The 15,612-nt window shown below is 39.2% G+C and overlaps 1 protein-coding gene across 1 annotated transcript in view; it reads right to left on the bottom strand.

The window, feature by feature from the left end:
- Window positions 1-1,426: 1,426 nt before the first annotated feature.
- Window positions 1,427-15,612, bottom strand: part of ell2 (elongation factor for RNA polymerase II 2) — a 71,493-nt gene continuing 57,307 nt past the window's right edge. The window contains exons 9-12 of the mRNA XM_078396472.1: window positions 14,846-14,912; window positions 11,804-11,975; window positions 8,319-8,363; window positions 1,427-4,707 (exon numbers count right to left, since the gene is read on the bottom strand). Of these exons, the coding sequence (XP_078252598.1) occupies window positions 4,600-4,707; window positions 8,319-8,363; window positions 11,804-11,975; window positions 14,846-14,912 (392 nt within the window). The 3' untranslated portion in view covers window positions 1,427-4,599. The remainder of the gene's footprint in view (window positions 4,708-8,318; window positions 8,364-11,803; window positions 11,976-14,845; window positions 14,913-15,612) is intronic.

Genomic DNA, 15,612 nt, shown 5'->3' with positions numbered 1-15,612 from the left:
CACTTAAATAGTGTTACTCTGCAGCACCTGACAACCTTGCATCCCTGATCCACTACATAGGAGGGTGTAATACACACCTCTGCTGCATTCCAAGAGCTGCTGCCTTACAGTGGCAGAGAACTGGGTTTGATCCTGACTATGGGTGCTGTTTGTGTGGAGTTTGTATGTTCCCCCTGCAATTATATGGGTTCACCAGGTTAATTCCCAGAATGGCAGGACTGACATATGATGAAAGAATGGGTCGACTGGGTTTGTATTCACTGGAATTTAGAAGGATGAGAGGGGATCTTATAGAAACATATAAAATTCTTAAAGGATTGGACAGGCTAGATGCAGGAAAAATGTTCCCGATGTTGGAGAGTCCAGAACCAGGGGTCACAGTTTAAGAATTTAGGTCATTTAGGACTGATGAGGATTTTTTTTTTCACCCAGAGAGTTGTGAATCTGTAGAATTCACTGCCACAGAAGGCAGTGGAGGCCAATTCACTGGATAATAAACAAAAGCCATTCTCCCAGAAATAATATTTTGAGGTTGCTGTTTTAAGTCAGGAACATTTCCTCATTTTCTTATAGAAACATAGAAAGTAGGTGCAAGAGGAGGCGATTTGGCCTTTCGAGCCAGCACCGCCATTCATTGTGATCATGGCTGATCATCCACAATCAGTAACCTGTGCCTGCCTTCTCCCCATATCCCTTGATTCCGCTAGCCCCTCGAGCTCTATCGAACTCTCTTTTAAATTCATCCAGTGAATTTATACTGTGAAAGTATACTGTGAAAACATGGAAATAAGTTGCACAATGATGATCACATTTTAATAGTTATAGAAAATGTACTAATTTAATAAATCACAAGACTTCTCACGTATGCAAAGTTGACATTTTAATGTATATTTTAAATAAACTGCTTACATTACATGTGGAATGGAGGCATTGTGGCTCAATTTTTTTAAAAATCAATATAAACACTCCTGCGGTATTTCCAGTTTCAATGGTCCAAACTAAAGATTTACTGTGCAATTCGAAAATCAAAGACATTCACAACTGCTATAAGAGGCTATTGAGAATCTAACACATTCCTGTTAGGTTTTAATTCCATCCATTCTTATCAAGTTTCGCATGTGTTTCCCAAACAACGTGAACAATTGGCTTTTAACTGCATCCATCAGGGATATAAAAGGAAGATATAATTAAATTAACAATGAGGATTTCTAAGCATTAAGTCAAAATCTTTTTACCTGGCACACTTTAATACCAAGACTGTAAGAACGACATACATAAAATGGAAATAATACAATATTTGGGGGGGGGGGGGGGGGGGGGGGGGGGGGCGGCTATAAACAGGGAAGCTATCAGTTTCAAATAAATTGTTTACAAGGACTGAAATTTCACTTTACTAATAAATCCAATATTTTTTTTTAACACTGTTGATAAATGAAAACTCAGAATTAAATACTGTGATATGTTTATACCAAGATCTTTGTATTAGTATAATACAAATATTCTATATGCAAGTATATAGCATTTGTCATAATTTTGAAAAAAAGCCATCCTTATTTTTTAAATTAATTGCAAAGTTTTTGAGTTTATTGAAACTGATTAGTGGACATCAAACATCTATTTAGGTGCTACATATGTTGCCACGGTATCATTGATGAACATCTTGCATTGATTACAATTTGTCATCCATTGCTTTGATTTTAAATTTGAATTGGGGCACTTGCATGCAATTTTGGAACAAGTGATTTCTATTTTCCAACAGAGAACTTTGATTGAAATGTAGAAAAACAATCTAAAAAATATCACTGCTTGGAGCATTTTTTAAAAACTTTTATACAATATATGAGGTCAGGCCTCTGATATGCAACTCATTGGAGACAAGACAGACACTTGCAATAATGTATGCTTGTTTCAACAAAGGCTTGAGCACACCATTTTTACAGTACAATTAACATCTTTCCAAAAATTTCATGGATTAGAGGTAAAAAGCGAGACATCTTCATGCTTTAAAGTACTGATTACCAAGTACACAAAACTGAATAAATTAAGACAATTACGGTGCTCTGCACAAAGCATCAGTAGGTGCTACACAACACATTTTAAATTGGTGAAGGCAGCTTTGGTGTAAACAGTGTGGTTTGCAAATTCAATTAATACTTAAATTTGCCACAACTGCAGAATGGTTTCCGAAATTCAAATCAAATTGCAATATAACTTTTAATGCTAAAAATCTACTTTAGTGTGGTTGCTGAGGAATAAGTGTTGAAGTAGTTTGAGGTTTGAATTTGGCTTTGAATCAAAATTTGGATCCTCTAAATAGAGTCAAAATTTAGAGTCAAACTGTAATTATACATAAAAATACAAAAGTTCCCTAACCATATGTTTTTAGTGTCTATGGACATGCACCTTCATTTGACAAAGGAAGTTTGCTAACAAAGATTTGAATTTACAGGCACTCTAACATTCGTGGAACTGATATGAAAAAAAGTCTGATTGCAGACTAAACCTGCAACAGTAAACTACGTTCATCCTATCCAAAAGACCTGCAAATTCTGCAAGGCCACATTTGCATTACTCAGTTATTGTTGAACAGCTTTAAAAAAAAATAAACAGGCAACTCAGCGATGTGCTATATGTTGCAGCAAATTAATATTTTGTGGGATCTGAGGATGTATAGATCTAAAGCAATTATGCAACATCACTGGTTGATTCCTTATGACTGCATGAGGTGTACAAAGCAACATACCATAAATTAAATTTCAATTAAGTAATAATTACATTGCTGGTGTCAAATACTATCCTGCATCATTGATAATAGAATTTATCAATGTAGATAGTCGTTTCCTGACTTCCGGTCTATTTGAATAATGATTAAAAACATAGCCAAATCAGATATGTTGATCTAAGATTACCCAAGCTTTTTGTTGATATTGGATCCATAAATTATGAATGCAAATGCATCTAACATAATAGTTCTAACTATTTGACAAATAATCTTTGTTTGTGGAATAGAGAATGTATAAAAGGGGAATAACTAGTAAACCATCCATATAAAATGACTGAAGTGCAAATCAAGCTCAGTGTGAATCACTTCAGTGAAGAGTACCGCAGAGATGCCATGAATAATTTGGCCTTGTTTTCATTCGCACCTAAATTTAGATTAGAAGAGCAGGTATAGGTACAGCATGGCTGAAGATAACAGAATTTGGAGTGAAATGGGGAAACAATTTATTAAAGATTCAACCAAACAATTTGGCAAGTTTTCCAAGATTCATTGTAAACATAATGCTTCCCCTTTCAATTGGCAGCATTTTGATAAGACTAGAGAAATACAAATTATTCATCTTAATATTTATCCAAAACCTTTCATCTTTCAACCAAATAACTTAAATGTTCCCACATGATACATTATCCATTATATCAACTGAAATACAATGCACTGATTTAAGTACAGAGACTTCACAAATTCAAATAATTTCTTTGTGCTGTTTGATGGTTGCAGTGTTGTTAAATACATGTATTCAATTAATTTCTGGCACACAGAACATATCTTAAATAAACTAGTATATGCAGGTGACTGGTTCTTTGTATATATTTTTTTCTCCAAAAATACTTTAAAGTAGTATACAAATAAGTCTCCTACATGAAGATTAATTTTCCCAAAACTATAGATCTCTTTCAAATTTTGCACGATAGCAATATTTCCTTGTTAATAAAGCTGATAAATCACTTGAAATGGAAAGGCTTCAATTTCCGAGGAAGTGGTACATATATCGGAAAATACCTACAGTAACACAGGTGTTTTGTCCTGAGCATTTGGTTACCGAGAGTAGATTTCTCTTTTACCTCTCAAGATGCAAATACACACACACACAGGGAGAGAGAGAGAGAGAGAGACACACACGCACAAAGACACACAAGAAAGAAAGGCCACAGTTAGTTTCCCAATTGCTTCGGAAAATGGGAAGCTTTATGTGGCTAATGGTCACTATATTAAGTGTACATAAGCAAATATTTTAAGGCATGGGGCACAGGGGCTGATAATGTATTCATTTTAGCTTATGGTTTGAAATTGCAGCACATTGTAAAGAATCAGGCAGTTTGTAGTGCCCATCATTTTTTTCATTCTTTAAATCTTTCAACATTTCTATGAATACTGAGAAGGTGCAAATTGCCTTAGGAAGCTTCCATCACTTAAGGCAAATGTTTAAATCAGTAGAATACATAGAAAGTTCTACATATCTGTACTTATTCGACTGTGGCCGTGTTTGTTAGTGCTATCAATTGTTAATGTACAAATCAAAGCAGGAGATAAAGGACAGTCCAAGTATTTTGTCTAATGTGATGAATTTGAATAAACAAAAATGAGTAAAAAGGATGGAAATTCTAAAACAAAAAGCATTCACAAGAAGGGTGTGGCATAGTTCAGGTGTTTCAGGAAGTAACAGAACTCAAAATAATAAAACCTCTGAAAACATTCAGAAATTTCAGACACCATTTCCTAGTATAATGTTTCCCAAAAATTCAAAATAAATTAGCTTATTACACATCTCCTTCTAATCACGTGTCAATATTGCAAATGTCCAGCGAGTTCTAATGCCATCACTGCTGTTGTTGCTGGTCATAATCAGCTATTAGTCTCTTTATGTGAGCCAGTTTGTTATGCAGATATTCACATCTATGTTTCTCTTCATGGTAGTTGGGACTATTCTGAAGACAAAAAAAGAATGGCATACAAATTTTAAGGTAAGTTTCTTGTTTCAATCCATGTCATCAGTTATCAAAACAAACATTATCCATATCAAATATTGATTATACTTTTAATGGCTGTGCACTATTAAAAGTTATAATGATGGTAACTAGATGCAATTCGATAAACAAATAATAATAGGAAGTAATTAACAAATTACTCAACTTTAGGATTCTCCTCTCCAATTCCCTGCACCAAAAGCTACTATTATCCTGCACACTCAAATATTCATTTAGTAGTTATTTCATAAACCATCCAATTGTTCCGCAATTAGTATGTTTTGCGCAATTTAAATACTCCAGGGAGTTAGGTAATTTTATGATGTTTGATATGATAGCACGTTTAGTCTACTGCTTTTCAACATTCTTTCCCACTGTTTAGTTATTCAATTATATTATATGATTATTTATATAATTCAATAATTAAATAAAAATAACAAATGAAAAAAAATCATTGCTAACGCACAGAAAAAGATTTCATTATTTATCTTTTGTCAATCAATAGATTCTGTCAATAATCAGGTAGTGATATTTTTGAAGTTAAATCTCTGTAGCAGGGGGATTTAATGCTATTGAAAGTTAATTTAACATATTTTAATATACACTGTCTTGACTCTTAGTTTAGTTTGTTTGTTGCTCATCAAAACTGCAATTCACATAATTGATTGGTGATTGGAGATTGGTGTACAAACTTAAAGCACACGGTATTGAGGGTTCAGTGTTGAGGTGGATAGAAAATTGGTTGGTGGACTGGAAGCAAAGAGTAGGAATAAACGGGTCCTTTTCGGAATGGCAGGCAGTGACTAGTGGGGTACCGCAAGGCTCAGTGCTGGGACCCCAGTTATTTACAGTGTATATTAATGATTTGGACGAGGGAATTGAATGCAACATCTCTAAGTTTGCGGATGACACGAAGCTGGGTGGCAGTGTTAGCTGCGAGGAGGATGCTAGGAGGCTGCAGAGTGACTTGGGTAGATTAGGCGAGTGGGCAAATGCATGGCAGATGCAATATAATGTGGATAAATGTGAGGTTATCCACTTTGGCGGCAAGAACAGGAAAGCAGAGTATTACCTGAATGGTGAACGATTAGGAGAAGGGGAGATGCAACGTGACCTGGGTGTCATGGTGCACCAGTCATTGAAAGCAAGCGTGCAGGTGCAGCAGACAGTGAAGAAAGCGAATGGTATGTTGGCATTCATAGCAAGAGGATTTGAGTTTAGGAGCAGGGAGGTTCTACTGCAGTTGTACAGGGCCTTGGTGAGACCGTACCTGGAGTATTGTGTGCAGTTTTGGGCTCCTAATCTGAGGAAAGACGTTCTTGCCTTAGAGGGAGTACAGAGAAGGTTCACTAGATTGATCCCTGGGATGGCGGGACTTTCATATGAAGAAAGACTGGATAGACTAGGCTTGTACTCGCTGGAATTTAGAAGACTGAGGGGGGATCTTATAGAAACATATAACATTCTTAAGGGGTTGGAGAGGCTAGATGCGGGAAGATTGTTCCCGATGTTGGGGGAGTCCAGAACCAGGGGGTCACAGCTTAGGGATAAGGGGGAAGTCTTTTAGGACCGAGATGAGAAAACATTTCTTCAGAGAGTGGTGAGTCTGTGGAATTCTCTGCCACAGAAGGTAGTTGAGGCCAGTTCATTGGCTATATTTAAGAGGGAGTTAGATGTGGCCCTTTTTGCTAAAGGGATTAGGGGGTATGGAGAGAAGGCAGGTACAGGTTACTGAGCTGGATGATCAGCCATGATCATATTGAATGGCGGTGCAGGCTCGAAGGGCCGAATGGCCTACTCCTGCACCTATTTTCTATGTTTCTATGAGAAAACATTTCTTCACACAGAGTGGTGAGTCTGTGGAATTCTCTGCCGCAGAAGGTAGTTGAGGCCAGTTCATTGGCTATATTTAAGAGGGAGTTAGATGTGGCCCTTATGGCTAAAGGGATCAGGGGGTATGGAGAGAAGGCAGGTACAGGTTACTGAGTTGGATGATCAGCCATGATCATATTGAATGGCGGTGCTGGCTCGAAGTGCCGAATGGCCTACTCCTGCACCTATTTTCTATGGAGGGTAGCTAATGTTATCCCATTTTTCAAGAAAGGAGAGAGAAAACGGGGAATTATAGACCAGTTAGCCTGACATCGGTGGTGAGGAAGATGCTGGAGTCAATTATTAAAGAGGTAATAACGGCGCATTTGGATAGCAGTAAAAGATTGGTCCAAGTCAGCAGGGATTTATGAAAGGGAAATCCTGCTCGACTATTCTTCTGGAATTTTTTGAGGATATGACAAGTAAAATGGAAGAAGGAGAGCCAGTGGATGTAGTGTATCTGGACTTTCAGGAAGCATTTATAAGCTCCCACACGGGAGATTGGTGGGCAAAATTAGAGTACATGGTATTGGGGGTAGGGTATCGACATGGAGAATTGGTTGGCAGACAGAAAGCAAAGAGTAGGAATAAAGGGGTCCTTTTCAGAATGGCAGGCAGTGGCGGGTGGAGTGCTGCAAGGCTCGATGCTGGGGCAACAGCTATTTACAATATTTATTAATGATTTGGATGATGGAATTAGAAGTTTGCAGATGACATAAAGCTGGGTGGCAGTGTGAACTGCAAAAGGGGATGTTAGGAGGTTGCAGGGTGACTTGGATAGATTGAGTGAGTGGGCAGATGTAGTATAATGTAGATAAATGTGAGGTTATCCACTTTGGCGGCAAAAATAAGGAGGCAGATTATTATCTCAATGGTGTCAGATTAGGTAAAGGGGAAGTGCAACGAGACCTGGGTGTCGTTGTACACTAGTCACTGAAAGTAAGCTTGCAGGTACAGCAAGGCAGTGAAGAAAGCTAATGGCATGTTGGCCTTCATAACAAGAGGATTTGAGTATATGAGTAAAGAGGTCCTTCTGCAGTTGTATAGGGCCCTCATGAGACCACATCTGGGGTATTGTGTGCAGTTTTGGTCTCTTAATTTGAGGAAGGACATCCTTGCTATTGAGGCAGTGCAGCATAGGTTCACGAGGTTAATCCCTAGGATGGCGGGACTGTCATATGAGGAAAGATTGGAAAGACTGGGCTTGAATTCACTGGTGTTTAGAAGGATGAGAGTGGATCTTATAGAGATGTATAAAATTATGAAAGGACTGGACAAATGTTCCCAATGTTGGGGGAGTCCAGAACCAGGGGCCACAGTCTAAGAATAAAGGGGAGGTCATTTAAAACTGAGGTGAGAAGAAACTTTTTCACCCAGAGAGTTGCGAATTTGTGGAATTTGCCACAGAAGGCAGTGGAGGCCAATTCACTGAATGAATTTAAAAGAGTTAGATAGAGCTCTGGGGGCTAGTGGAATCAAGGAATATGGGGAGAAGGCAGGCACGGGTTACTGATTGTGGATGCTCAGCCATGATCACAATGGTGATGCTGGCTCGAAGGGCCAAATGGCCTCCTCCTGCACCTATTTTCTATGTTTCTATATAATTTCAAAGAATATGGTATAGCGATTTGATACCAACATAATACAACCTGGAAATGACAATGTGAAAATAGTGCATTATTTCAAAACTAATCACCAACCTTTGTAATTTTCCAGTATTCTTGCAAAACCTCTTCATCAATTACCTGCAAGTAAGGAGAGATCGATTACATAATCCGTAACATTACAGAGTTAAGGATATTACACAGGCCTTCAGCATCAATGTATCATTGTTTAATATACTAAATGCAAAAAGCAAGAATGCATTGCCTTTTTTACATTAATGGCGCATTTGGTTAGCAATAATAGGATTGGTCCAAGTCAGCATGGATTTATGAAGGGGATATGCTGCTTGACTAATCTTCTGGAATTTTTTGAGGATGTGACAGGTAAAATGGATGAAGGAGAGCCAGTGGATGTAGTGTATCTGGACTTTCAGAAAGCCTTTGATAAGGTACCACACGGGAGTTTGGTGAGCAAAATTAGAGCACATGGTATTGGGGGTAGGGTATTGACATGGATAGAGAATTGGTTGGCAGACAGGAAGCAAAGACACACAGCTACCAGCCTTGGAGGGCATCTACAACACACGATGCCTCAGAAAAGCCACCAGCATTCACAAAGACTCCTCACACCCCTGCAATAGTCTGTTCGAAATTCTACCATCGGGCAGACGCTACAAGGCCTTCTACGCCTGCACCTCCAGACTCAGGAACAGCTTCATCCCCAGGGCCATAGCTGCTATGAACCGGGCCTGCTGAGCCAGATGGTCACATCGCACAGCGAACCGGCACAGACCCGAACTTTATTCTGTTTTAAAACTGTTTCTAATTTTGTTTCACTGGGTTGTCTAAATATATACTGATTAGCTAATTAATTTATTGCATCGTATGGAAGGCACATTCCCAATCTCGTTGTACCCCTGTACAATGACAATAAAGATATATTGTATTGTATTGTAAGAGTAGGAATAAACAGGTCCTTTCCAGAATGGCAGGCACTAGAGAGTGGAGTGCTCGGTGCTGCGGCCGCAACTATTTACAATATATATCAATGATTTGGATGATGGAATTAGAAGTAACACTAGCAAGTTTGCGGATGACACAAAGTTGGGTGGCAGTGTGAACTGCGAAGATGATGTTAGGAGGTTGCAGGGTGATTTGGACAGGTTGAGTGAGTGAGCAGATGCATGGCAGATGCAGTATAATGTAGATAAATGTGAGGTTATCCACTTTGGCAGTAAAAATAAGGAGGCAGATTATTATCTCAATGGTGTCAGATTAGGTAAAGGGGAAGTGCAACGAGACCTTGGTGTCCTTGTACACAAGTCACTGAAAGCGTACAGGGACAGTAGGCAGTGAAGAAAGCTAATGGCATGTTAGCCTTGATAACGAGGGGATTTGAGTACAGGAGCAAAGTCTTTCTGCATTTGTATAGGGCGCTGGTGAGACCACATCTGGAGTATTGTGTGCATTTGTGGTCTCCTAATTTGAGGAAGGATGTCCTTGCTATTGAGGCAGTGCAGCATAGGTTCACAAGGTTAATCCCTGGGATGGAGGGACTGTTATACGAGGAAAGATTGGAAAGACTAGGCTTGTTTTCACGGGAGTTTAGAAGGATGAGAGGGGATCTTATAGAGACGTATAAAATTATAAAAGGACTAAACAAGCTCGATGCAGGAAAAATGTTCCCAATTTTGGGGGAGTCCAGAACCAGGGCACACAGTCTAAGAATAATGGGGAGGCCATTTAAAACTGAGGTAAGAAACTTTTTCACCCAGAGAGTTGTGAATTTGTGGAATTCTCTGCCACAGAAGGCATTGAAACCCATTTCACTGGATGAATTTAAAAGAGTTAGATAGAGCGCGAGGGACTAGTGGAATCAATGAATATGGGGAGAAGGCAGGCACAGGTTACTGATTGTAGATGATCAGCCATGATCACAATGATGGCTCGAAGGGCCAAATGACCTCCTCCTGAACCTATTTTCTATGTTTCTATGTTAATAAACATTTAATCCAAGGGGTGCATGGGAGCAGCGGACGAGGGATATTTAGGTTTATTATTATTCTCATGTATACAAAGGTACAAGGAAAAGCTTTTGCTTGTGCGCTATCCAATCAAATCAGATAATGCTTCTCACAAATACAATCAAGCCAAACACAAAAGGTAGAACAAAGAGGACAGAGTACCAGAGTACAGAAAGTGGTCCGTAGGCAAAAGATGGAATGAATGATTACTTCCAGCTACAATTTCTGTTTGTTTTGCTATTGAATGGATGTCTCCGACATCTCCCCTACCGTTTCTGGATCTCACTGTCTCCATCACAGGAGACAGACTATTGATCGACATCTACTACAAACTTACTGACACCCATAGCTATCTAGACTACACTTCTTCCCACCCTGCTTCCTGTAAAGACTCTATCCCCTACTCCTAATTCCTCCGTTTATGCCACATCTGCGCCCAGGATGAGGCTTTCCATACTAGATCATCAGAGATGCCCTCATTCTTTAGGAAACGGGGGTTCCCCTCTTCCATTATAGTTGAGGCTCTCACTGTGGTCTCCTCGATATCCTGCGCTCTGTACTTGCTCCCCCTCCCCCCCCCCCCATTCGCAACAAAGACAGAGTCCCCCTTGTCCTCACCCTCCACCCCATCAGCCATCGCATACAGCATATAATCCTCCAACACTTTCGCCACCCACAATGGGATCCCACTACTGGCCACATCTTCCCATCTCCACCCATTTCTGCTTTCCGCAGAGACCGTTCCCTCCACAACTCCCTGGTCAATTCGTCCCTTCCCACCCAAACTACCCCTCCCCAGATACTTTCCCCTGCAACTGCAGGAGATGCAACACCTGTCCCTTTACCTCCCCTCTCGACTCCATCCATGGACCCCAACAGTCTTTTCAGGTGAGGCAGAGATTGACTTACACTTCCTCCAACATCATCTACTGTATCCGCTGTTCCAGGTGTGAACCCCTGCACATTGGCGAGACCAAGCGCAGGCTCGGGGATTGTTTTGCTGAACACCTCTGCTCAGTCCGCCTTAACCTACCTGATCTCCTGGTTGCTCAGCACTTTAACTCCCCCCTCACATTCCCAATCTGACCTTTCTGTCCTGGGCCTCCTCCATTGTCAGAGTGAGGCCCAGCACAGATTGGAGGAACAGCACCTCATATTTCGCTTGGGTACATTACATCCCTGCGGTATGAACATTGACTTCTCTAACTTCAAATAGCCTTTCTTTTCCTCTCCCTCCATCCTCTCCCCCTTCCCAGTTCTCCCACCAGTCTTACTGTCTCTGACTACATTCTATCTCTGTCCCGCCCACTCCCCTGACATCAGTCTGAAGAAGGGTCTCGACCCGAAACGTCACCCATTCCTTCTCTCCAGCGATGCTGCCTGCCCCACTCAGTTACTGCAGCATTTTGTGTCCACCTAAGCTACACTGAGAAATTAGTTTGTGTCTGGAGGATAACCTCAATATCTTTACACATAAGGAAATTATACCCTGGAATGGCACTTAACCAATTTAAATTTTGTTATACCAAAAGTGTGGAAGAGCTTGTAATACAATACCTTGTATTCTTCAGTGTTAGGGGAGAGACGCTTCCGTTCTGCATCCAATTGCAAAAATCGCTTGGTTACCCTCTCTAATCTGGCATGCAAACTTCGGTATTCATCATACTCTGCATTAAAGTCCTCTTTGTAGTTTTGTCTCTGTTCATGTGACACAATAGTTGCATATTTGCTGTTGGAGCAAATAAAAGAATTATGAATGTTACACATTAAGTGTATCTATTTGCTTTGTCAGCTACAATACAAAGGTTTGCTTTTCATTACTTTGGATGAATGATGACGGCAAGAAACAAGTGAAGTTATAAAAAACAATTTGCACACTAGATGGCTCCTCTATTCTTCGGAAGATTTCCAACTTGTGATGACACTACCAAAAAAATTAATTCAAAGAACATGTAGTTAATGATTGTTACTCATCATGGAATTTTGATCCAATCTTGAGGAAGTGTGGATGTTTCAATTACCTAAATGAGCCAAATTGCTACCAAGTTATTTCAATACCAAGAACAAGACAAAAACATGGGCATTATAGCATTGGCTTTATGGATACAAGAGCATGGATGCAAGAATAGCCCATATCAATTTCATATCAAACACATTGCAGGAAGCAGGGTATTTTTATTCCAAGTTCTGATACTAGTATACTAGGATACTAGTATAGATGCCGTTGAAGAAAAAAACCATAACAAATTGAAGAGTTAAATTGCTAGCAACCTGCTAAAAGCTAAAATCTACCAGGGTTATTTGCTCTAGATGTCATTAGTCGGTCCAAATTTAGAAATGGTGATTTTTTTTTCCATTACTTAATCCAAAATCTTTATTCGTCAGAATGTAAAGAACTTACAGGAAATCACACAGGGATCTTTCGGGCTGGAGGTCTGTGACCAGTAGTATTCTGCAGGGATCAGTGTTGGGACCTGTTGTTTGTGATATAAATTACTGATGAAAATGTGGGTTGATTAGCAAGTTTGCAGACGACTCATAAATTGGTGGAGTTGCAGACAGTGAAGATGGTTGTCAAAGATTACAATAGATCATAGACCAGTTATAGATGTGGGTGGAGAAATACCAAACAGGTTTTAATCTAGGCAAGTGTCAAGTGTTGCACTTGGAAGATCAAACGCAAGGGGAAAATGTACAGTTAACCAGAGGACCTTTAACCGTATTAGCACAAGATGGATCTTGGGATACACATCCATTGCTCCTTGTAAGAAGTAACACAAGTAGATAGAGTGAAAAAGGCGGCATTGTTATGCTTGGCATCATTGGTTCAAGCATTTTAATAAGCAGCAAGACACCATGTTGCAGCTTGAAATCTTTGGATAGACAATATTGTGTGTAGTTCTGATGTCCCAATTACATGAAGGACGTGGAGGCTTTGGAGAGGGCACAGAAGAGGTTTACAAGGATGTAGTCTGGAATAGAGAGTAAAAGTATAAGGAGAGGTTTAACAAACTTGGATAGTTTTCTTTGGTGTGTTAGAGGCTGGGAAGTGATCCGATAGAAGAAATTCACGAGGGACATACATAGATGATAGTCAATCTTTTTTTACAGGGTAGAAATGTAAAATTAGCCTCACTTTGAAGAGAGAGGAATTACGTTTAAGGATGTGTGCAGGCCACATTTTTTATAAAAACAGGATGGATGGTGCCTGGAATGTGCTGCCGGGGAGGGTGGTGGTGGGAATCAGATATGATCGTGGTGTATAAGCAGCTTTAGAAAGGCACATTAACATGCAGGTTTGAGGAATATCGATCTTGTGCAGACAGAAGGGATTAGTCTAAGTTGACATCATGCTTGGCACAGACATCATGGGCTGAAGGGCCTGGCCCTGTGCTGCACTGTTTTCTGCTCACTGTGGCCTGACTTGCTAAGTGTTTCCCAGATGTTGCATTTATATTTCAGATATCCAGCATCTTTGCACTTTAGAAACATAAAAATCAAAATTTTTACACTCAGCAGATCTGTCTGCACCTGTTGTAGAGAAACAGAGCCAATATTCGCAGGCTTATAAGGTTAAAAAGGGATCCATTCAATTGTTGCAGAGGGCAGGACCTGAGCATATAGTTTCAGAATAAGATACTCCACTTTTAAGACCAAGAAATATTTTTTTGTCTTAAAGGGTTGCCAGTCACTGGAATTCTTTGCCCCTGAAAGGTTGGAGATCAAATTCTTGAATGCATTCAAAACTGAGAGATTTTTAATCTGTAAAGCTGTTAGGAGTTGTGGGGATAGGGCAGGAGAGTGTATAGCAATGATCTTATTGAAAGGTGCACCAGTCTCTGGAATCTGAAGCTATTTCTTCTGGTCTAGATTCACAAGGCTATTTTAAGGGAAATTTGTCCATACATCTAAATAGCCACAATAACCTTTCACAAGATATTAATAATTTCATTCATATGAGGCATAATATTGCATGAAAATGGGGTGCCACACTCCTCTACTTTACAACAATTATGTTTTCAAAAGGACTGCATTGGTTATGAAATGTTTGTGGTCCTGAGATAGTGAAAGGAACTTTTTTTGTATACAGATAAGAAAGAACAAGAACAAAGAGCTTGTTCACCAAGTCCCATTTTTAAGAAGCTATTCTGTAACATTTTGAAAGTGGTCACTGAATGAACCATTTCTGCCAAACCTTTCTATATTTAATAAGTCTGCATGGGATCACTTCCTTAATTCCCCAGCCAGTTTCATTTTAGTCTTGAGATCATAGATTTTGAAATGAAAATCTTTTTTCTAATTTAATTTTTTTTCATAGAAATACAAACTTTTTGATAATCCATGTACTCGAAGTGTACAATGTTCATTCCCTATACCTTTACTTTGTAACTAATTATTATTGTGACAAATAAAAGGAAACAAAATAAAGATATGGGAAACCATTTAATTAATTGGTTAATTAAAACAGTGACTTTAATAGTTTAGATTATTTTAATACATTTAAGCATCTAAAGCAGACCAAATTAAGTAACCAATGGCAGTTTACTTATTTTACTTATTTGTGGAAAGTCTGCAAAAGAGAAAAGTACATTTACTCACACCAAATAGTCAGGTTTTTTGGTTGGTAATGTAGAATTGCTGGAACCAGTGCACTTTATGTTCAATGCTGTAAAGAGGACAGAGACTTGTGTACATGAGTCAAAATACAGCAGAAGGCACACAAAAAAAGCAGTAAACCTTTGACCTTTGTCACACTGCAGCTAAAACTTGTGGGAATATTTTTAATGCTTCTGCATTGCTCTTTTTTCAAATGGAAATAATGCATTAGTTTTAAACTCTGCAGATTACAAACAGCAGCAGCCATATGGTCAGTTCAATCACCACCAATAACCGCTTTCAAGTCTGTAACGGCATTAAATGAATTACCTACACAATAGAGGTCAAAGAATTAAGATCTCCACCCACGGTCAGTCTCCTACTGTTTCCAAATCCTGCAGACAAGGGACCATTCAGGGATTAATTTATTAAAAGCAGCAGATGTGACTATAATGATGAAGAATGCAATTTCAAGACCCTTTCCCACCCTGTGTGTTGCAGGAATCAACAAAGATAACACAGCATGATTATTAACTAAAATTGGCTTAAAGTACATAGGTCTCACGCTGCCACCATTTTTTTGTGGCTGTAAAATCCAAATAGTGATAGATCCAGCAGCATGAGACGACAAGCCAGAAATTCACTTCTGGATCAATGCCAACTTCTAATATCACCCAATTTAAAAAGCAGATACCATAAAAATTTAAACAGCAAACTATTTTAAAATACTGACTGTTTGATTACTGACTAATGACCAAGTAAGACATCAG

The sequence above is a fragment of the Rhinoraja longicauda genome, chromosome 3 (genome assembly GCF_053455715.1).
Source record: "Rhinoraja longicauda isolate Sanriku21f chromosome 3, sRhiLon1.1, whole genome shotgun sequence".
Taxonomy (NCBI): domain Eukaryota; kingdom Metazoa; phylum Chordata; class Chondrichthyes; order Rajiformes; family Arhynchobatidae; genus Rhinoraja; species Rhinoraja longicauda.
Note: the sequence above shows the minus strand (reverse complement) of the source record. Positions and strands in the feature narration are given on the sequence as shown.